This window comes from Hippichthys cyanospilos, chromosome 15 (assembly GCF_059441005.1).
Source record: "Hippichthys cyanospilos isolate Australia breed blue-spotted pipefish chromosome 15, RoL_Hcya_1.0, whole genome shotgun sequence".
In the NCBI taxonomy this organism is placed as follows: domain Eukaryota; kingdom Metazoa; phylum Chordata; class Actinopteri; order Syngnathiformes; family Syngnathidae; genus Hippichthys; species Hippichthys cyanospilos.
The window spans coordinates 17,975,889-17,996,093 of record NC_142383.1 but is presented as its reverse complement, the minus strand read 5'-3'; the positions used below and the strand labels follow the sequence as shown (position 1 = coordinate 17,996,093).

Genomic DNA, 20,205 nt, shown 5'->3' with positions numbered 1-20,205 from the left:
AAAAAACAACCATTTTTTTCCTAAAAAAAAAAAAAAGAATCCAAACATGGATGGCTAGGCATCATTTTTCGCATAAAAATAAACAAATAATATCAAATGTTGTGGCAGGCTCCTTATTTCTTGTGACAGTCTGGGACGGAATGGCAGTGATCCAATTCTTTTTTTTTGGGGTTGGGGGGGCTCAAGAAGGGGATGCTGAAGATGACTTGGGCCTTCCGTGTGTGTGTGTGTGTGAGAGTGTGTGCGCAAATCAGGCTGTCTCCTCTCACATTAGCCTTTACATTAAAGGCAGTCAGGTGGAAAATGAGTGCGGACCTGAGCCACCCACCTGACCCATGGGGGAGGGAGGGAGGGGGGCCATTGACTTTTTTTTTTTTTTTTTTGCATTCCCATCCCGGCAGATGAAAAATCTTGAAGACGTCTCGCCAGGCGGACGCTCACCTTTGGAATGAAATGGGATATTCATAATTCAAATCCTATTAGTCCGAATATTTCCGCCTGAGGCTCAAGGCTTGATTGCTTTGGGTCCACTTCTTTTGGGTCTCGGTCTTAGTGGAGCTACTCTACTATGTCCCGGTGTCCTCACTAGGGGACACGACAGTGGACACAAAAGAACTGGTTACGTTTCCAGACGATATGAATTATTTTGCATTATCGTGTGTGTGTGTGTATATATATATATATATTTCAAAAACCAAACAAAAAATCCTTTGTCAGCGCAGCGAAGACTCGTCACGGTTCCATTTTGTCCTCGACGGCGGCGGGCGTAAAAATATTCCGTAAAACTGTTTCAAGTTGTAAGAGACAGTTTTTATTACCGGCGCTATTTACACGGAAATAATCCAAGCCTTCCGACATGCACACGCGCATCCGCTTCCGCCCATCCGGCAAAAACATCCCGGTCCAGCGGCACAGAAAAAGACACCGGCCTTTCTTTCCGGGTGGGGCGCGCCACTAGGTGGCGACGGAGGCCCGGCCGGGAGGAGGACCAAGAGGGGGTACGGAGGGCAGGGGGGCCCGCCACAGATGTTGCGCGGCCCCTCTTTTGTGGGCTCCCTTTAAGAGGCAGGAGACCTCAGCTGTTGAAGGAGATTGGCTATTATGGCTCGGGCGCGCTTTGGAAAATCATTTCCATTAAAAGGCGCCCGGCCAAAAAGGCGGGCCCACAAAAGGAAGGTCGGCCGCGGGCGCGCAACAATCGCCGCCGCCGCCCGCCTGTGGGAAGAGAAAGCGGAGGCGCCCTTGTTTTAACATATGATCGGCGCGTCGCGCAAAAGGGGACCGGCGAGGAAGGGGGAGGCGCCGCGCGGAAGGGGGAGGCGCCGCGCCGCGCGGCCGCGTCCTTTTCATTCAAATTAGCCGGAGACGCTTTGCTTGTTTGTTGTTTTCCATCTCGGCGCCCGTTTGCCAATATTTGCCTAGTTCGATTTTTACGCTGGGTTAAATGACCCGCGCAAGCTCCGCCGAAATTGTGCGTAGCCCGTCGACACTTTTGAAAAAGCCGTTATGTCACCATGAAGGAATCAGTTGTTTCATTTTCCAATTAATTCGCTCTTAACTTGAAAAGGAAACTACCGTTCCCATGGCCGTGTTGGTCCCTGCAGAAATGATGCGGCGTACCCCATAAACACGAATGCAAAAGACCACCATTCAGAAATGGGTTGCATAATTTTCCAATTAACCGGCTCTTCGTTTGAAAAGGAAACGCTACTGTTGCCAAGGCCTTAAAAAGCAAAAATGCTGATGTTCTGATACCTGCAGAAACCCACTTAAAATCTGCCATACTCCATGAATAATTTTGCACAAGTCATAACATCGCCATTCAGAAACAATTTCATTTTCCAAACAGTTAGCTCTTAATTTGAAAACAGCACTGTTCCAACAGCGTTTAAAGCATTCACTTAGAGTTACTGATACCTGCAGAAACCCTACTAAAATCCGGCATAACCAATTTTGCACGAGTCACAAAACCACCAGTTTGTTCGTTCTAATTCATTTGCTCTTGATTTGAAAAGAAAACAGAACTGTTTCTACTACGTTAAGAATCATTCAATGAGATATTGCTGATACCTGCATACCCCCTGGACACTTTTGCAAAAGTCCCTATCCCAATATTCAGAAATCGGCTGTTTTATGTTCCAACCAATTAGCTCTTAATTTGAAAACTGTACTGTGCCTATGGTATTAAATCGCAAAAAAAAAAAAAAAGCAATCTGCAGGAACCCTCTTAAACTCCCAAGTAGCCCCTCAACACTTGTCAAAGTTCCACCATCCATAAATTCATTGTTCCGTTGAATTTTGCTCTTATTTTGAAAAGAAAACAACCCAAAATCTGGCGCGCCCGCTGAACACATTTGCAAGAGTCCCGATAACACAATTTGGCAAGTTTGTCGCATGTTCCAATTAATTTGCTCCTAATTTGAAAAGAAAACAGGACCGTTATTATTGCGACATAAACGTAAATTACATTTGCTGATAACAGAAACCCTCTGAAAATCTGACGTAAAACCTTTTGCAAAGGAGTCACAATTTAGCATTATCATGTTTCAAATAACTTGCTTTGGCTGTAACATTTCCTTTCAAAATTTCATTTGAAGGGAAACACCAGGAGGGGATCTTGAAATAATACTGATGGAGTTAGCTGCATTTTTACACTTTAAACCATGGGTGTCAAACTCAAAGCCACATCAATTTCCGGGGCTCTCAAAAGCAAATAAAGTGCGTCGACGCTACTAGACGGAAATTGCTTTGAAAATTGACATTTTTCTTTCCGTCCTCAATCCCTTTTGAATAAATGTACATTAGTAAGCTTTAGTATTTGGCGGATATATTCTTTTTAAATATATACAGCAGCCATTAAAAACGGGGAAGCGTGCATGTGGTAATCACGGCGAGATCAATTTTGAGCTTACGATTTAAATATTCATGAAAAAAACAATGCACTTGCTAAAAATGTCCGCGCAGAATGTCCATCCGTCAAGTCGTCCGCACAAACCGAAGACGCAATCTTTTATTCTTTGTCGATTTTCCGAAAATTCAAAAACGACTCGGGCGGCGATGCTAACAGGCTAACGATAGGATGAGCAAATAAAGAGTTTTGGTATGTCAGTAAGGTGAGGAAGGGAAAGCAAAATGAGTTTGACACCCCTGGTTTAAGACCATCACTCATTCTCTACCGGCGACGACTTTAGACGTCAAATCCTGAAAAATTGTGTGCGCGCGCCAGAGGGTTTGCTATTTGCCGGATATACGTTAGCTGCGTGTTGTGAGAATTTTTTATCTATAATAAAACGGGGAAATAAAATTGGGAATAAAATCCGGGGAAGGGGGCGGGCGGAAGCTGCCCGGTGGATTTTCCTGCCGTCGCATCGGAGGCGCGCGCCACTCCCCCGGCGCGCGGAAAGCGCCGAATCACGCGAGACGGCCCGGACGCGGGCGGGCTTCCACCTACACAAGGCGGCGTTCCTCTTTCGACGGCGGGAGACGAACGGGAGGAAAGGAAAAAAAAAGTCCCTTTGGTGTCGCGTCCGCCGCGATTTCGGGGGGGGCGGCGGGCGCAGGGCGGAACCGACGTCTTTGCGGTAAATAATTCAAGGCCGGTATTCCGAGAAAGCTGGCGGGGACGCCTGGAGACTCGTAAGCGGCGGAGAGCGGTCCGTTACGGGTAAAAAGCGAGCCCCGGTCGGCGACGGGGTCCCCGCGCGGCTTCACCAGGCCGCGGCCTCGCCCATCTCGGGGCCTTGGTGGGACATGGGGGCGCTGTAGCTGGAGTTACTGGCCAGCGAGAAGGGGGGGCTGGGCCCGCCCCCGTAGGCCTCGCCCGCCACGGCCTGCAGGGAGCCCGGCTCGGGACTGGGCGTCTCGGCGTGGGAGATCATGTCCGTGAACCTTTGGTCGTCCGAGGGCAGGTGGCCCGAGCCCTCCATGGCCCCGGGCCCCGAGCCCAGGATGTAGGGGGACTCGGCGGGGGACTGGGCCTGCGAGGACGGCGGCCCGTGCGGGAAGAAGTCGTAGTTGCTTCCCGGTCCGTAGTAGTCCCCTTGGTACTCTGGAGGACAGAAACCACGCGCGTTAGTGCTCACGGGGGCGACCTCGTCGGGGAGGCTTTTCACTCAAAGGCGCCGAGGAACGTTTTTTAACCATTCTCGATTGCGAATACGATGACGGTGACGTCAGAGACACCCTCAAAGACCAAGAAGGCAGGATAATAGACAACCTCAAAGATGCTGACAGTCATTTTTGATGAATAATCTTCAATTTGGTCATGACATCCAAGACACTGTCAAAGACCCCAAGTGGTCATCCAAGGCATTTGGTCACAATGACATTTTTACTACAACCGCCGTCAATAATTTGGACAAAAGAAAACCTCAAACATCAGTGAGTTTTGATAAACGATGTCAAAGATGGCCATGACAAAGGTACCATCAATGACACCAAGCGGTTGTCAATAGACGAATGGACGTTTGACAATAAACGAATTCAAAGATGCAGGCAGTAATTTTGGATCATCTCAAAGATGGCCACCATGTCAAAGACGCCATCGATGACCCCAACCTCAGAGATGCCGTTTTCCAACGTCAAAGATGGTGAAACCAAAGGCACTATCAAGTGGTTGTCATTGGCATTTTTATCATTTCGTTCATTTTTGACTATGGCTGCCGCCAACTATTTTGACAACCTCAAAGACATTGTCAAGGATTTTTATGTCAAATAGGACCATCAAAGACACCAAGTAGGTATTTTCGAAAATTAATCAGAGCGACATTTTGGACTGACGTTGATCAATGTCAATATTTTGACAAAATACAACCTCAAAGATGTTGTCAGTGATAAATAATGTCAAAGATGTCCACAACATCAAAGCCACAATCGATGACATCACGTGGTTATAAAATCCTTTTCCTAATTTCATCAAAGCGTTGTTTTTGATTATGACGTTGCTGTCACGGATTTTGACATCAAGGAAAACCTCAAAGACCGCAAATCAAAGACATCAAAGACACCATCTGACAATTTAGTCCGGTGACATCGCGGATGACGACTTCCACGATGCCGTCTTCCTCACTCAGTCCGTCACGCGTCCCTCCGCTCCTTACCCCAACCACCGTCGCCTATTCATCCGTGTCCCATCCATCTGTCCACATTGTCCATTCGTCCATCAAAGCACGCGCGCAAGGATGAGCTCTTCTATATCTAACCGGCAATCGAGCGATCTGTCCATTTTTTTTTTTTTAGCCTTCCCTCTGTTTGTAAACGCTTGGCACCAAATATTAAGAACGCACGTGTCCCCGCGTCAACCGAAACTTTTTTTTTTTTTTTTTAATTGTCACAGCGTAACATTTGATTGAAAAGGTGTTTGAATGGGAATAATGTACCTCTCAGTTTGTTGGTTGGAGCGACCTTGAGATTGCGCTGTGTGTGCGAAAGGGGGGTACACACACACTCTCACACACACACACACACACACACACACACATAAAGGCAAGCGAGCCGGGCCTAAGCGGCACAACAAAGGGGCCTGAAAAGCGGCGGGTGAAGAAAGCGAGAGAGACGAGAGCGGGAGATGGAAGGTTTTGTCCTCACCGCGCGTGGAGACATATTGAAGACTTGAAATTGTCTTCGGTGCTAACAAAAAAAAAAACGAAAATCTGGCACTCGTCTGATTGGCTGAAGACAACGTTGCCTTCCATGGAAATAACCGATATGGAAAATAATCAAGATGGAAAAACCCGTATGCTAAGAGGGCGCCAAAACCCAAACATTTATCTAAAAAAAAAAAAAAAAAAAAAATGCGAAAATCCGAATGAGCGAGGAAACATTTGCTGTGACAAACAGCTAAAAAGTTTGGACTTTTTTTTTTTTTTTTTTTTAAATGGTGCATCCATTTTGCTTGCCTTTGTTTTTTGGGACAGGAAACGGAACTGACCTCCATAGTAGCCATAGGCGGCCGGTCCCAAGATGTCGGGATCCTCCAGCCGGCCCCCGAGGGTCCGCATCCTCCTCGGGCCCCGGAAGAAGGCGTGTCTGCGGGCCCCCAGGGCGCTCAGCTGCTTCATCCGTCGCTCCTTGGATCTTCGGTTCTGGAACCAAACCTGGCGCCGGGAGGACAATCGCCATTAACAAAAGAGCCATTTCTATTTTGTTTACAAGTCATTTTTAAAGCTTCTTAAAGGGACAGTGTGTAAGATTTTTATTAAAAAAGAATGTCAATTTCAAAAACTTGTCTATGAAAGTGTTCTTAAAGGGATAGTGCGTAAGATTTTGAGCGTTTTTCACTACGGACAGCAGGGGGTGCTGCAGGTGCTGCATTTGCTATTGTCTGTAGCTATAACCAACATGGCCGCCTCCGGAGACGTGCCACCCCCACCTCGTGATAACTAGACCGATGATTGTACTTAAAACATACCGTCGATCGTTAAGAACACATTTATCTGCAAGTTTTTAAAATGTACAATCATTTCATTGACTCCCTTTTCATGAAAAACGCTCCAAATCTTACACACTGTCCCTTTAAAGAACAACGCCGTGTTTTAAAAATACTCATATTGTAAAATTTTATTACATAGGGGGGGCACTTCGCCGGAGGCGGCCATGTTTGTTGTAGCTATGGACGATGGTAAACGCAGCACCTGCAGCACCCCCTGCTGTCCGTAATGAAAACCGGCCTAAATCTTACACACGGTCCCTTTAAAGGTCAAAAACGTTTTGGGAATTTAAGATTTTGGGCCGTCCGCAGGCAGAATCCAAGCATGAGCAATCGGCGCTGACGATTTATCAAGCTGCGTTTTACTTAAGGGATCTTAGTTAAGCATTCAAGTGACGCGTTCACAAATTAGACCTTGACGGCGGAAAGTGGAAGAAAACGTTTTGGGTTTTTTTTTTGCTTCTGAAATATCAACAGCCATAAGACGGCATGAAAAGAAACGTTGAAATGAGCTAGAAAAGCTGGAAACTTGGAATGTATTCGCCCCGTGGTGTTTTCAACAAACACCTGCAAAATATGGCGAGGAATCCCACAACGGAACTGGATCCAGAGTTTGGACACCGCAGATCCAACCGAAGTGTCTTTGATGCTCACAAAAATTTTGTTGATTAAATTCTCTTTGATTTTTTGGGGGTTTTTTTTAAACAAAAAAAATGCATATTAGCAAAATATTGTAAGCCAAATTGTATTTGATGTTCAAAAAATTGACTTTAGAACTTATGTACTTTTGTACAAAAGCTAATGGATTGATGATCAAAGTATTTCATGAGTATAGTCATTGTTTACTTTTGGTTACTTTAGTACTTTAGTCTCCAAAGTAATACATGTGGTACCTTAGTACTAAAGGTAATCGATTGATTACTAAAGACATTCGTTAGTATAGTAATTGATTACTTTTGGTTACTTTAGTAGTAATTTATGTCCAAAATTAATCTATTACTTTTTTTTAGTTTATTCATTCATGATACTTATGATTTAAAGTAATCAATTACTATCTTAATTGAACCAATTACTTCATTCATTTAGTAGCAGGCATTTTTTAACCTTCCTTTAGCCCCCCCAAAAAAAGAAATATTTCAAAGAAAATAAATGTATACAAGTCCCCGCGATTGAATTTCTGGACTTTGAAAAGACGTGAAAACACGTCTTTGGGATTCAATGATTTCCTGTTGGTGCCCAAATATCTCTTTGGCGTTCCGAAAACAAGCACGCGAGCCTCACTGCAAACACAACATTGTCTTTGTGCTTTACACATTCGTATTGGAACATTTTTGCGCTATTGCTTGAACAAAACTCATTTTAATACTTAAAAAAAAAAAAAACATTTAAAAGTCACCTGCAACGCATTTCCTGTTGTGCACAACAGAAGCAGCAAACAGTGTCTTGTTTCGGCCTGTGCAGCACAATCATGCATGTTCGCAGCAGACAGCCAGTCCAACTGTGATGCGCATTAACAAAACACACACACACACACACACACAGGGGTGCACATGGAGGCAACACCTGCTTATTGAGAACAATCGTCGACGTGTTGGGTACATTTTTATGGAAATGCTCTTGCACCCTCGAGAGAGAGATTACACACACACACACACACACACACACACACACGCACACACACACACACACACTGGGGGAACATTGCTATTTAACACAAGCAGCGAGGCCTCCATTTTGGCTCGGATCAGCACACACACACATTTGAGGGGTGAGTGGGGGGTGTTGAGGATGGTGGCGCGATGCAAGCACGGATGGATGGAGATACACGTACACACACGTATACGCTGTGTGTGCGTGTAGCTCAAAGGTGGTAAAAAAAAAAAAAAAAAGTGGTGGGGGTGGGGGGGGGGGCATATGTAAATCTGTGAAATCAGCGATAATCACAGCCAGCGCACAAAAAGCCACATCACACTTGGCAGAGATGGCGCTAATCATTCTGACATTGTGCACACACACACACACACACACGCGCGCGCATGTGTGTGCGTGAAAACACAAGCAGGAGGGGTCCCCGCTTGCGTGCCGTGGCCCCTCAGCTAAAACAAGACCACCACCTATGACTAATTTCACGGCTGTGTGACTGAAACAAACACGAGGGGCAAAAAAACATTCAAAAACAAAAAAAAAAACACGTACACACAGAGTTGCATCGTGTTGTAATTGTGTGTTTTTATTGAGCCTGGTGTGTAGATGTTAATTGAGAAAACAAAACAAACAAAAAAAAAAAACGGAATGCCCGCAGACACGGAGATGGTGGAAGGAAAACTCAAATGTGTTTTGGCAAAGGTCAAAAAAATGAGTTTTCATCAAAATAACGTGGCGGCGGCGGGCGGAGAACAATTGGCTGGGAAATTGCTTTTTGCCACGCTGCAAAAGTATGGGGACGCCTCCAGTGAATACATCATTTAGGAGCAAATTAAAGTGAGGTGACATCATTTTGAAAGACTGCTTATTATAGAATTTCTACAGAGAAATCTAATTAAATGACACAATTAATTGCCCCAGCCTGTGGGGACGTTTTGACCTAAAATGTCAGCGCCACACACACCAAAAAGAAAAGACTTTTCACGTTGAAAACGTGTGAAAATGACATTTTTAATGTTGTGGATGTGCAGTAGATGATACTGCAATTCGCCTATTCCAAGCATTGAGCTAAATATTTTTTACCGCTTGTATAATCCATCAAAATTGAGCAAAAATTCACTATTGATTGTCTTTTTTAAACCAGTGTGACCTTCGATACGTACGTATAGACACAATAATACATATAGCTTGTTTGCTTTTGTGCATGTATTTATTTAGTTATTTATTTAGCCCTTAATCACCACACTGTCTTGAAAGGCCTTCGTGTGAAAACATTTTCACAGAAAGCATTATAAATATAGTGTATCTATAAGCCAGCAGAGCAAGCCTGCGACCCCCGTGGGGATAAGCGTCCCTAGAAAATGGATGCATTTATATATAACGCTATAAATTGTCATTTTAAGTTTTTTAGGAGAATCTGACAAATCACATGCAACCTCGCGTAATAGAGAACAGCACTGAGGCGCATTATTGCCGCTACGCAACTTATTCAAATATGTTATGTGCATGAAAATAGTGCATTGTTCAAATTAATGAGCCATGAATACATGATGCCTGCTTATTTAGCAAAAAAAAAAATCAATATTGACACTACAATATTCAACAGCTATATATGTAGACACAGAGTTACATATATAGATATGAAATGAAAATATATAATATAGGGCTAGGGTGGGCAAAGGCACTAAAGCAGAATAAATAGAGAAAGTGCCAATATTTGACTCCTTTCGAAAATATAGAGATTTTTCATTTTGGAAGGCAAGTAGTACAAATAATGAGCGGAAGAACCGCACCTGTATGACGCGCATGTTGAGGCCGGTCTCCTGGGCCAGCTGCTCCCGGATGTGCCGCGTGGGCTTGGGCGTGGCGACGAAGGCGGCCTTGAGGGTCTCCAGCTGCTTGGCCTTGATGGTGGTGCGCGGGCCCCGCCGCTTGGCGCCCGAGTTCTGCTCCTCGTTCTCGATGTTGTTGGTCTCCTTGTCGGACGACGTGCAGTTGTCCGCCTCCTTCAGCTCGTCCTGCAGCAGGCCGCCGTCCGCCACGTCCGGCGACAGGCTGCGATCCGTGCACGACGACACTGCGCAGTTCTTTGCGTTAGTACGTCGGTGGCCCGGTAGCAAAGTCAAACGTCTTTCTGCACAAAATCCGGCGCAAAGGGTCAGCTCGTTCGCTTTTGTTGCGTGTGGGGGGCGGGGCTTGTCGATAAAATGACCCTCCGATGGACGCTGACCCGTCATGGAGAAAATGAACATTTGTTGGCTTTTGACTACAAATGAAGATTCCGCAATCGTTTTCGCGTAGTGTGTGCAAACGAGTGGACGTGACGTCACGAAAGGAAGCGCAGGCTTTCAAAAAATGAAACTTTTTCTTTCAACCGCGTCAGTGCGTCGTCAAAAGTACTTTTTTTGTCGTGCAAAAAACAAAAATGATAAATCACAAAATACCCGGACGTTCACCAGACCTTCGAGGTTAACAACAAAAATGTATCAATTTATTTGTCGTCTAAAAATACGTTTTCAGTCATCGTTTCAAAACAGGTACAATGACGTCACTAAAGCGGAAATGTGGGGTTTCAAATGGTTAAAACACACTAAAATGAATAATTTACATATCCTTTTTTGATCCAAAAGGCTAGTCTGTGGCTTGTCACAAGTACGTCTTTTTCGGGATGGCAACAAAATAAAATAGGTATTTATGTTTTCATAAACTGTTTATCTATATAGTGACGTCACAAAGCGGAAACGCAGGCATTCAAATCGGTTAAAACGCACCACTAAAATGCATTTTTTTCTATCCAAAAGACCACTCTGTGGCTCGTCACAAGTACATCTTTGGTTTAGCCAAATAGCATAAAAAATGACGCCACTCACCAAGTGGTTCGACATCTCCACGTAGCATTTATGCTAGCGTTTTATTGTCGTAGCATTTAAGCTAGTGTTTTACTGTCGTCTCCCGCCAAAAGGCAACTACTGTAAACGCTGACGTGTCGCAGACTGATGACGTACGCGAAATGGCCTGGTACAAAGCGACATTTTCCTAGCGAAATTGGGTTGTAAATCAAACGAGCGGAGAGAATAACGTCTTTTTATGACAATGTTAAAAAAAGCATCCCGTATTATTTCTTCTGGTGCTCGTACCTGAGTTGAGGCTGACCTCCTTGATGGTGGCCGAGCTCAGGTAGTCGTCCTTGCACACGAACTTGTTCTCGTCGATGACGTAGAGCTCCTCGCCGGTGGACAGCTGCTTGTGGCACACCATGCACGTGAAACAGTTGAGGTGGAACACCTTGCTGCGCGCCTTGCGCACCAGGTCGCTGGGCGAGATGCCCTGCAGGCACCCCGCGCACTTGGTACCGAACCGCCTGCAAAGCCACCACCAAAGCACAAGGGGAAACATTTGAGGAGAGTTTCGCAACATCGCTTCGGGTTTTAGGCTTCCTTCGCGTGGCCGTTTGCAAGTCGGGGAGCGGGATTATGCGAACGCCACGAAAACGGTCGCCGGACAACTTTGCGGGGGGATCCGGGCGAAGGCAAAGCAAGAAACGGCGGAATTCCAAGGCGACTTCGGAGTTTTGGTCTTTTTAATATTGCATTTTGAAAATACTATTTATGCATGCACGTGAAACTATCTGCACAGACTGACGCTATGATTCTCACCGAATAAATGAGTTTCTTCAGTTGTTTGTGTTTTTTTTTGTTTTGTTTTGTTTTTTGCAATTTGAGCTGACAAAACGCTACCTAAAACGCAAACGAACAAAAATAAGTTCAACTCGATAATGGATCTTTTTTCTATATAATAATTATAATAGTTTCGCTCTGTGCGTGCGCGAGAGTCGCTAATTTGACGTAGAAAAGGAAAACGCTTCTCTAAAAAACGCGTTCACAGGGAATCTTGTTGGAAAAATATTTGATTTTAAAATCACGCTTCAATCAGCCTCATTACATTTTAAATAAAAAATAATTGCACTGTACAGTAAAAATTAATCAGCCCTTCAACGTATGTACACACATAAAACATATGTACATATACAAACATATAGACATGCATGAAAACGATATATAATAATAAAAATGTTAAAGTTTTTGGGTTTTGGCCAGCCTATGCGAGCTAATGAAGGCAGGCGAAGCATATTAGTGGCAATCAGCACATTGTAGCCAAGGATATGAGACGGGATTACCCAGAGTGGGATGTATTTTAGGCGTGGAAATCTTCTCTTAATCCATATGAGACGTGCGTGGGAGGACTTTCAATACCCCCCCCCCCCCCCCTTAAAAAAAAAAAGCCCATGAATTGTGATCACCTGGCAGCAAAAAAATAAAAATAAACAAAGCAGCTGTTTGAGGGCCACCTGAGTGTGTATGCGTGAAAGGGGTTGATTTAGGGGGGAGACCCCCCCCCCCCCTCTTTTTTTTTCTATTGTTTTAACACTAATGTGGGGCCTGCTATGACTGCACGCTGTCACCTTTCACATGCACGCCACTGCCCGGCGTGTCCACTCTGCACAACAATTGCCCACATTAGCCTGATTAGTCTAATGGACAACTCATTTGCATGCGTGCAGGTACGCCGGGACCAGAACACCCCCCCCCACCACCACCACCACCGCCGCCATTCACAACGCTTGACGCTTTTAAGATCATGTCTGCATTGACGCCTAAAAAAAAAGCTTTTCGCTTATTTGAATAAATACATAACCTCACAGGGGTATTCATTTAAAAATAGCAAACGTTATTTTGTGAATTGAAATATTCCATTTTGCTGTAATTAGGATTATTTTTGAAAGCGGCTTAAGAGCTTGTTTGAAAACGAGAATAAACGCGCGAAGATGATTTTTTTTTTTAAATCTAACAAGCGCTTTGATTATTTTATATTAAAAATGAGTTTAATGGCTTGTTAATGCGTGCATTTTAAAATTAGGAACGCAATCAAGTGAATTAAATATAGACTGCTAGCTAAATTTTTGTGAGCTTGTTTGTAGCCGAGTCGTCACGCAGCTGAAAGCGTTTAATTAAATGAAAAAATTGAAATGTAATCAGGTGATTGAAATTGTCATTTGATTTTTTTCAATGATGATGGGTTTATTTTTCTGTGATGCCATTTTGCACATGGGAGCTCCTTTTTTATACAAAAACTTTAGTTTTAATTCAAATTCAAAGTATTTCTTCTTTTTTTAGGTCAACTTGCAATAAAGTCTTTTAAAGCTGCTTGGGACTAATTTTAATGACTAAAGTCAGAATACACATTTCTGCGAATGTTTTTTTTTTTTTTTTTTAAAGGGAACACTAATTATATATTAAAATCGTTCGCTCTTAAACAACTAATAAAAATAAAAACTGACAACTTCAACACCTATTTAAATACTGACGTTCACAAACACGCAAATTCGAATGAAAATATAAATCACGGTGCAGTTAAAGATAAAAAAAAAAGGGTAGGGGGCAAAACGGCGCTTTTGTGTTCCGGTTCCGTTACTGTCATCCCTACCGGAAAAAGTCCACCTTGCAGTAGAGCTTTCCGTCCCGCGAGAAGCACTTGTCGGTCAGCTTGCAGCTGCACTCGCAGCATTGCACGCATTTGGCGTGCCAGGCCCGGTCTAGCACGTTGAGCAGGAACCGGTCCAGAATGGGCCGCTCGCAGCCGGCGCAGAGGACCATCATGTCTGCGGCCCGCGGCGTGCCCGCGCCCGAAGGACTGGACTGGCTGGGCAGGCCTCCTCGCTCCGAACCGCGTTTTGGATCCTCACGCTTGAGCCGTCCCCCCCCCCCGAGAAAAAAAAAAAAAAAAAAAAAAAAAAAAAGTCCTTAGTGCCGGCTCGGTTCTGGCTGCTGTATCCACAATCCACACCTTCTGGTTTGGTGTTGTGCCCTGATCAGGCGCGCACACCTGTCTTGCTCCAAACCATAATAAGAATATCCAGAAAAAGTGCGCGTGCTCGTGGATGTTTTTGTTGTTGTTGTTTTTTTTTTTTTGGCGGGAGGGGGGGGGGTGTTCCACGCGTGTCCTGCGGGCTCCTCGCCACCTTGGCGTCACTGTGGCCGCTTGTCACGCCGTGTGGACAAGCAAGGCACCCCTCCACCTCGACACCGTCGCCGCCGCCGCCGCCATCAGCCAGCGAGCATCCGCGCGCGAGCCCATTGGCTGAATGGCGCCTTAATTCCCTCGCAGGGGGAGCCAATCGCGGACAGGCTTTGGTTGTCATGGATACCGGAGCTCGCAGTGGACCCGCATGTCAAGATGGGTAAACGGGCCCAAAAACTGCTAGCGGGACCCTAAAAAAAAAAAAAAAAAAAAAGTCTATAATGTGGTTATTTAAAAAAAAATGCTATTCGTGAAGATTTTCTAATAAAGGCGACAAAGCTGATTTTGCGAGCTACCATCAAACATTGTCATTATCTTTTTAAATAGCAAAATGCATGTCAAAAGGTCATTTTAGTATTTGTCTCAGGCCTCTAAAATGTGGACGTTGGGCCGCAAATGTCCCCAGGGCCGCAGTTTGGACACCGCAGGGCTATCTGAATGCATGGACGTCAGATTTGAAGTTTCTGCAAGTGTCAGCCAATAGAATTAATAAAAAAAAATGCCTTGACAGAATGAGTCCATTTTTATTTGTGAATTGAGAGCAAATTAATTGGAACATGAGACCACTTATTATTGCAGAATTGAAAAAAATGTTGAGTGCCACCGGTTTACAAGAAGCACACTTTGACACCAGTCACTATAGTTGACACTTGTGTCACCCTTTAGATTTACTTAATATTATCAAATTTTAATGCGCAGAAAAAAAAGACGTTACACAAAAAGACATAAATGTGAATGCCAGAAAAGAGGAGGGGCTAAACAAGGACTAATGCAACAGCGAGCGCATGACAGTACACAGTGGCTGGGGTTTGGGTGGGGTGGGGTGGGGGGGGGGGGGGGGTGGAGTGGGGGGGGGGGGGGTCTCTTTTCACATGCACAAAACTATTTACAGGGAAATGCCAAGGATTAGTCAGCAGCTTCATCAATAAAAGGGGAGAGGCCGGGGGCCAATCTCAATATTTACAGAGTGGACGCGTGGGGTTGCTTTGCACTTTTTTTTTTTTCTGTGTGTGAGTGTGTATTTCCTTCAGCTTTGGCTTACTTCCATCACGGTCTAGACGGCAGGTGGACACGAGCAAACATTTAACATAAGAGCAAAAAATTTCATCATGACGACATCATATGAAAGTACATTGTCATGTTCCAATTCATTTTCTCTTAATTTGAAAAGGGTGCTTGATTATTAATCAATACATAAAATTAAGAGTATAATATAGTATATTTTTAAACAATATATATATATATATATATATATATATATATATATATATATATATATATATATATATATATATATATATATATATATATATATATATATATTAATAGCTGTGACTCTGCTGTCTGAACTGTTTAAACCCAATACCATAGAATAGAATGAAAACATTGCAAATACAGCAACAAAATTTCACATATAGTTCCACTGCTCTTTTCTTTTCAGCAAAGTCAATCAGCAAACTTTTTTTTTTTCCACTTGTGGATGGCTCCAAAACATAATGTATCCGTGACCCTCTTTTTGAAAACGACTTCATTATGTTACAACTGGAATGAAAACATCAGCGAGAGCCTTCATGTATTTCCTTGAAGTCTGACAGGGTTAAGAGTGTGATAAAACAAGCCAAATAAAGACCTGCATGTGCGGGAAAAAAAAAATCAATATGTTTAGGTTTGCTTTTGTGTTTAGTATCAAAAAATTACATTACATTCATTCCTGGAGGTCACGGCAGTCACATTTCGGCAGCTGGTAATTCTTGCGCCGACTAAAAAAAATGAAAGAGGAGAAAAGTTAATATCGCGGGAAGAAAATTAATATAACACACGCGGTACATGAATGCAGCTAATAAAACGAAGAAAAAAAAGAGATTTGCAAATTCAGGAGAATGAGGAATCTTCTCGTGGATTTTTTTGGGGTTGAAAATTGTTAGCGATTTGAATAAACACTCTGTTATGTTTGTTTACCAGAAACAGTGATAAAGTCCCTGGGTCACTTTGACCCGGGTGTGGATTAAGTCACCCAAACGTGTCCGAAATGCGTATGAACCAAATCCATAATTCTGTTTTAAAAAGTGCTTCATGTTCATTCCCAAAGAACAGCAATGATTTCTCCGGGTCATCATGACCCGGAGGTATTTGTATCCATGAATGTGAAAAAGTTTTTTTTTGTAGGTTTTTTTTCTATGTTTGTTTCTCAGAAATATTGATAAGATCCTGGGTCAATTTGACCCGGTATCTTATGTAATTAGCCTAAATTTCCAGACTTATTTATACTAACAAAATATTGTAACAATATTCTTGGGTCATTTTGACCCGGCATCATGTGTAATCATCCTAAATTTCCAGATTTGTTTTTTAAACTAACAAAATATCGTAACAATATTCTTGGGTCATTTTGACCTGGAATCATGTGTAATTATCTTAAATTTCCGGATTTTTAAACTAACAAAATATCGTAATGATATTCTTGGGTCATTTTGACCCGGTATCATGTATAATTATCTTAAAATTCCGGATTTTTAATTTTTATTTTTAAACTAACAAAATATCATAATGATATTCTTGGGTCATTTTGACACGGAATCATGTGTAATTAACTTAAATTTCCGGATTTTTATTATTATTTTTTTTAACTAACAAAATATTGTAATGATATTCTTGGGTCATTTTGACCCGGGTCAATTTTATTCAACAAAAAGTGTTTGAAATGTATCCAATCCAAAGCCAATATATTGTTTAATCAGTGATTCCTCTGCGACAAAGTCACTGGGTCAATATGACCCGGAGGTGTGTGTATCCAAAAGTGTCAAAAACTCTGTTTCGGGAACCTAAGCACAAAGTAACATATTCAATATCTAATTTATACCCATGTGTTACATCCGGAAGAGCAATAACATTTTGGGTCAATTTGAGCCAGTGTCAAAAATAAATATTTACGTCTCAGAAACTTTTTTGTGCGTAGTCGTACCGGTACGAGTCAAAAAACGCACCAAAGTATAAAAAGCCGCCTCGGGGTAGGTTCCGCCCTCGCCAGAACCGAGGACACCACTTTTCAATACCGAGAACGGAGGCTCGCTTTGGTTTTTGACTGACAGCTCGGTTTCTACCCCCAAAAAAATAAACAAACAAAAAAAAGTTCACATTGAGGTGTTTGCTGGTCCTAGGAGACACAGGGATATTTTGTTTCCGTCCTCTTTCAAGGACGCCACGCCTGCACTTGTATCTGAAGGGAAGCTCGGGGCCCCCAAACGTCAAGTCGGCCCCATTCCGCTTTTATGGCGATCGATGAGAGGCCGCCGATTCGACGCCTGGGAAAGTTGCAGCACTTAAAAAGAAAGAGAGGAGAACGCCACCGGAGGCTTTCGGAAATAAAAGAGCACCGTCGGGTCGATGATCGTAATGAAACACGCGCAGGCTGCCGGGCGAGCCCGCAAAATGCCAAAAAATTGTCCCTGCCGTAAAAATTTGGAGCGGTGTAATGTTTTAATTCGCGCGATTGTGAGCGGAACGTTAACTCTCGGGATAAAGTATGTGCCGCTTATCAGAAGCTAAAACTTCAGACCATTGACTTGAGTGGCGGCGTTAGCGCCGGGTTTGACGCGACGGAAGGGGGCGGGGCTAAGGAACCCAGGAAATGGCGCGCATGACCGGTCCTGACCAAAATTGTGTGATTTATTTTCTGGGATTTTTTAAAAAGTTAAAAAAATTTGGCCAAAATTGGACCGACCGAATACTTGAGCTTTTATCTGGGAGGTTTTGCGCAAAACAAGCCAAACTAACCCAAGTAGTGGGTCTGTCCTGACCAAAATCGGGTTATTTTTCACGTTTGGGATCATTTACGATTTAAAACAAGCCAAATTTCGGCCAAAAATTGGACCCGACCACTACTTGGGTCAGTTGGACCTCATGTTTGGATGGTTTAGTACCAAACAACCCAGGAAATTGTAAATGGACAAAGTAGTAGACAAAAATCGGCTTCTTTTTCATTTGTGGGATTGTTAAAATAACCCAGATTTTGTCCCAAAATTGTATCCAATCACTATTTGGGTCAATTTGACCCTATTTTAGGATGGTTTTAAATAAATAAATAAATAAATAAAGGAAATATCGGGGCGTCTACTCGGGACTGGGTTCCGAACAAGACCGAGGCGTCTTTTGTCCGAATGGCGGCGGGACGTCACCCGAGCGGCGCGGCGCGGCGGCACGCAGGCGCTTGGCGGCGGCTAGCATAAAGACGTCGGCGTGCGCGGCCGGCGCTCGTGCACGTGGGCGAGCACCTTGAGGGCACCTCTTTCGGCGGGGCCGCTCCCAAGGGAGAGGTTAGCGTGATGGATGTCTGATTGGTAGCCCTCCCCCGGGGCCTCCCTCGCCGTCACCTCTCCGCGCTCTGAATTAAAAGGCCGTTTGTCTCCTGCGAGTCCTCAGCTGTAGAGCGCCGGCCGGCAATTTCACAGCACTCAGAGAGGGAGCGGGAGGAAGGGCTGGCGGGCGCCGTTCGGGGCTGGGGGGGAGGCCATTACACGGGAGCTTGTCAGGGGAGCCATCAGAACCCGGACACGCCTGAGGGACTCTCTCTTTCCCGCCTCCTCCTCCTCCTCCTCCCCTCGCTCGCCTCCATCCCCGCCGGAGGCGGTCGACCTCGCCGAAAAACACATAAATATTCAAGGCCTGCGCGTCGCACGCGCGCTGATAGCGGCGAGGCGCGGCGCCGCGCGGCGCCACCCCGCTCCCTCGTTAGCGCCCCAATCAGGAGCGCTTCCGAGGCGAAGACGCCGGAGGCGCCGCTTGGGCCGAGCCCCCGAGCGAGCGCGAGGCTTTGTCGGAGCGGTCGCCGCCATTTATATTTGCCACTCATTTCAACGAGGAAAAGGGGCTCGGGGTGGGCGAGGCCTTAACTTTTAAACGCAACGTTTGCCGTTTTTGGACCCTTTTTCGGACGTTTTCTTTCGCATGGTTCCGGCGGCATTTTAGCCACTAGCCATTCGAATGATAACTTGGTGGTCGCGCCATGTTGAAATTTGTCATGTTGTCAACATCCGGGTGAAATTTCAGCTCCCTTGTGTCCTCTTTGATTTGATCGATCGGTTGGCCGATTCTTGCCCTTCAACCATCTGCAAATAAGCGATATTTGCAGGATATTTTGCACGAGGGCTGCCATCAATATTTTACAACTGACCGTTCTATCGATTATTTCACCGATTAATCGGATAAACTATGTTTGCTTTGAAGTGAGAATGAGAATTTATTTTTTATTATTTATTTATTTATTTTTATTATTTGTTTTTTTTTAGAATGTATTATGTATTTATTTATTATTATCAACCAATGACTGTTAGTCGGTTATTGTTTCCTGAAGAAAAAAGGGTCTTTTCGATCGCGTGCGATAGCCACAGACGGCAAGCGATTGAAATGAAGTGTATTATTTTGGAAAAAAAAAATCAATTTCTTTTCATAAATAATCCTTCATTCCTTGAAACCAATATCGGCTTCAAACATCGGCTATCGGACTATCGCTAATCGGCGTCGGTCCAAATCAGTCGACGTCTGTTGCAAAGAACGTTTCTTGGTTGACTCCACCTTCAAGGACAATTCCTCCAGAGTGCAAAAAAGACGTCGGGAATGTCTCCTCACCATTCCTACGCACACGTCGGCTTGACGCTAAAGTGTGAACGGCTAATTGGAGCTTTATTTAGCCGCAGGTGAGCCGAGCACCAGATCCGTGGCTCTAATTCCCCTCTAAGAGTGAAAAACAAGGCCGGCTCACCTGCTACTCTCTCACACGCACTTCAGGTGACATCATGTGACGTTCAGGTGTGGCGTTTGCCAGCGAATGGCTCTCACACGCGCCAATAATGAGGACGCTCGCCTAGCAGCGCGCCGGCCTTCTAATGAGGTAATGAAGGAGGAGTGGGGGGGGGGCTACTTGCCCACCTTTGGCCTCACCTACTCTATTAATCAGAACGGGGTCACACGCCAGCCGGGCTCCCCCATCTGCCCGCGCTAATGGAGAACGGGCAGTGCTTAAGGAGCCAGCGGGAAAAGGGGAGCGGCGACAAAATGGA

General features: G+C 44.4%; 1 protein-coding gene and 1 long non-coding RNA gene across 3 annotated transcripts; both read right to left on the bottom strand.

Moving 5' to 3' along the window:
• Positions 1-533: 533 nt before the first annotated feature.
• lhx5 (LIM homeobox 5) lies at positions 534-13,844 on the bottom strand. Of its 2 annotated transcripts, XM_088434596.1 has the most exons (6): positions 13,556-13,844; positions 11,191-11,432; positions 10,296-10,303; positions 9,865-10,158; positions 5,930-6,095; positions 534-4,048 (listed from the first exon to the last, which is right to left on the bottom strand). In XM_088434596.1, exons 1-6 carry the CDS (start codon positions 13,726-13,728, stop codon positions 3,708-3,710), a joined length of 1,224 nt encoding a protein of 407 aa, XP_088290722.1. In that variant the 5' UTR covers positions 13,729-13,844; the 3' UTR covers positions 534-3,707. The 2 variants fall into 2 exon arrangements, with proteins under 2 accessions (XP_088290722.1, XP_088290721.1); XM_088434595.1 differs by lacking the exon at positions 10,296-10,303 and having other exon boundaries at positions 535-4,048; positions 9,865-10,148; positions 11,209-11,432.
• A 5-nt stretch (positions 13,845-13,849) lies between these two features.
• On the bottom strand, positions 13,850-18,804 carry LOC148412059 (uncharacterized). The gene is made up of 3 exons (XR_015867922.1): positions 18,421-18,804; positions 15,853-15,909; positions 13,850-14,340 (listed from the first exon to the last, which is right to left on the bottom strand). It is a non-coding gene; the product is annotated as an uncharacterized LOC148412059 (long non-coding RNA).
• Positions 18,805-20,205: the final 1,401 nt, after the last annotated feature.

Bases quoted from the DNA above. Each gene is read 5' to 3' on its own strand.
- lhx5 (XM_088434596.1), bottom strand. From the start codon at position 13,728: ATGATGGTCCTCTGCGCCGGCTGCGAGCGGCCCATTCTGGACCGGTTC. The intron at 11,433-13,555 runs GTAGGGATGACA...GTGGCTTTGCAG, and splicing joins TGCAAGGTGGACTTTTTCCG to GCGGTTCGGTACCAAGTGCG. The intron at 4,049-5,929 runs GTCAGTTCCGTT...TCTGTCCTCCAG, and splicing joins CGCCTATGGCTACTATGGAG to AGTACCAAGGGGACTACTAC.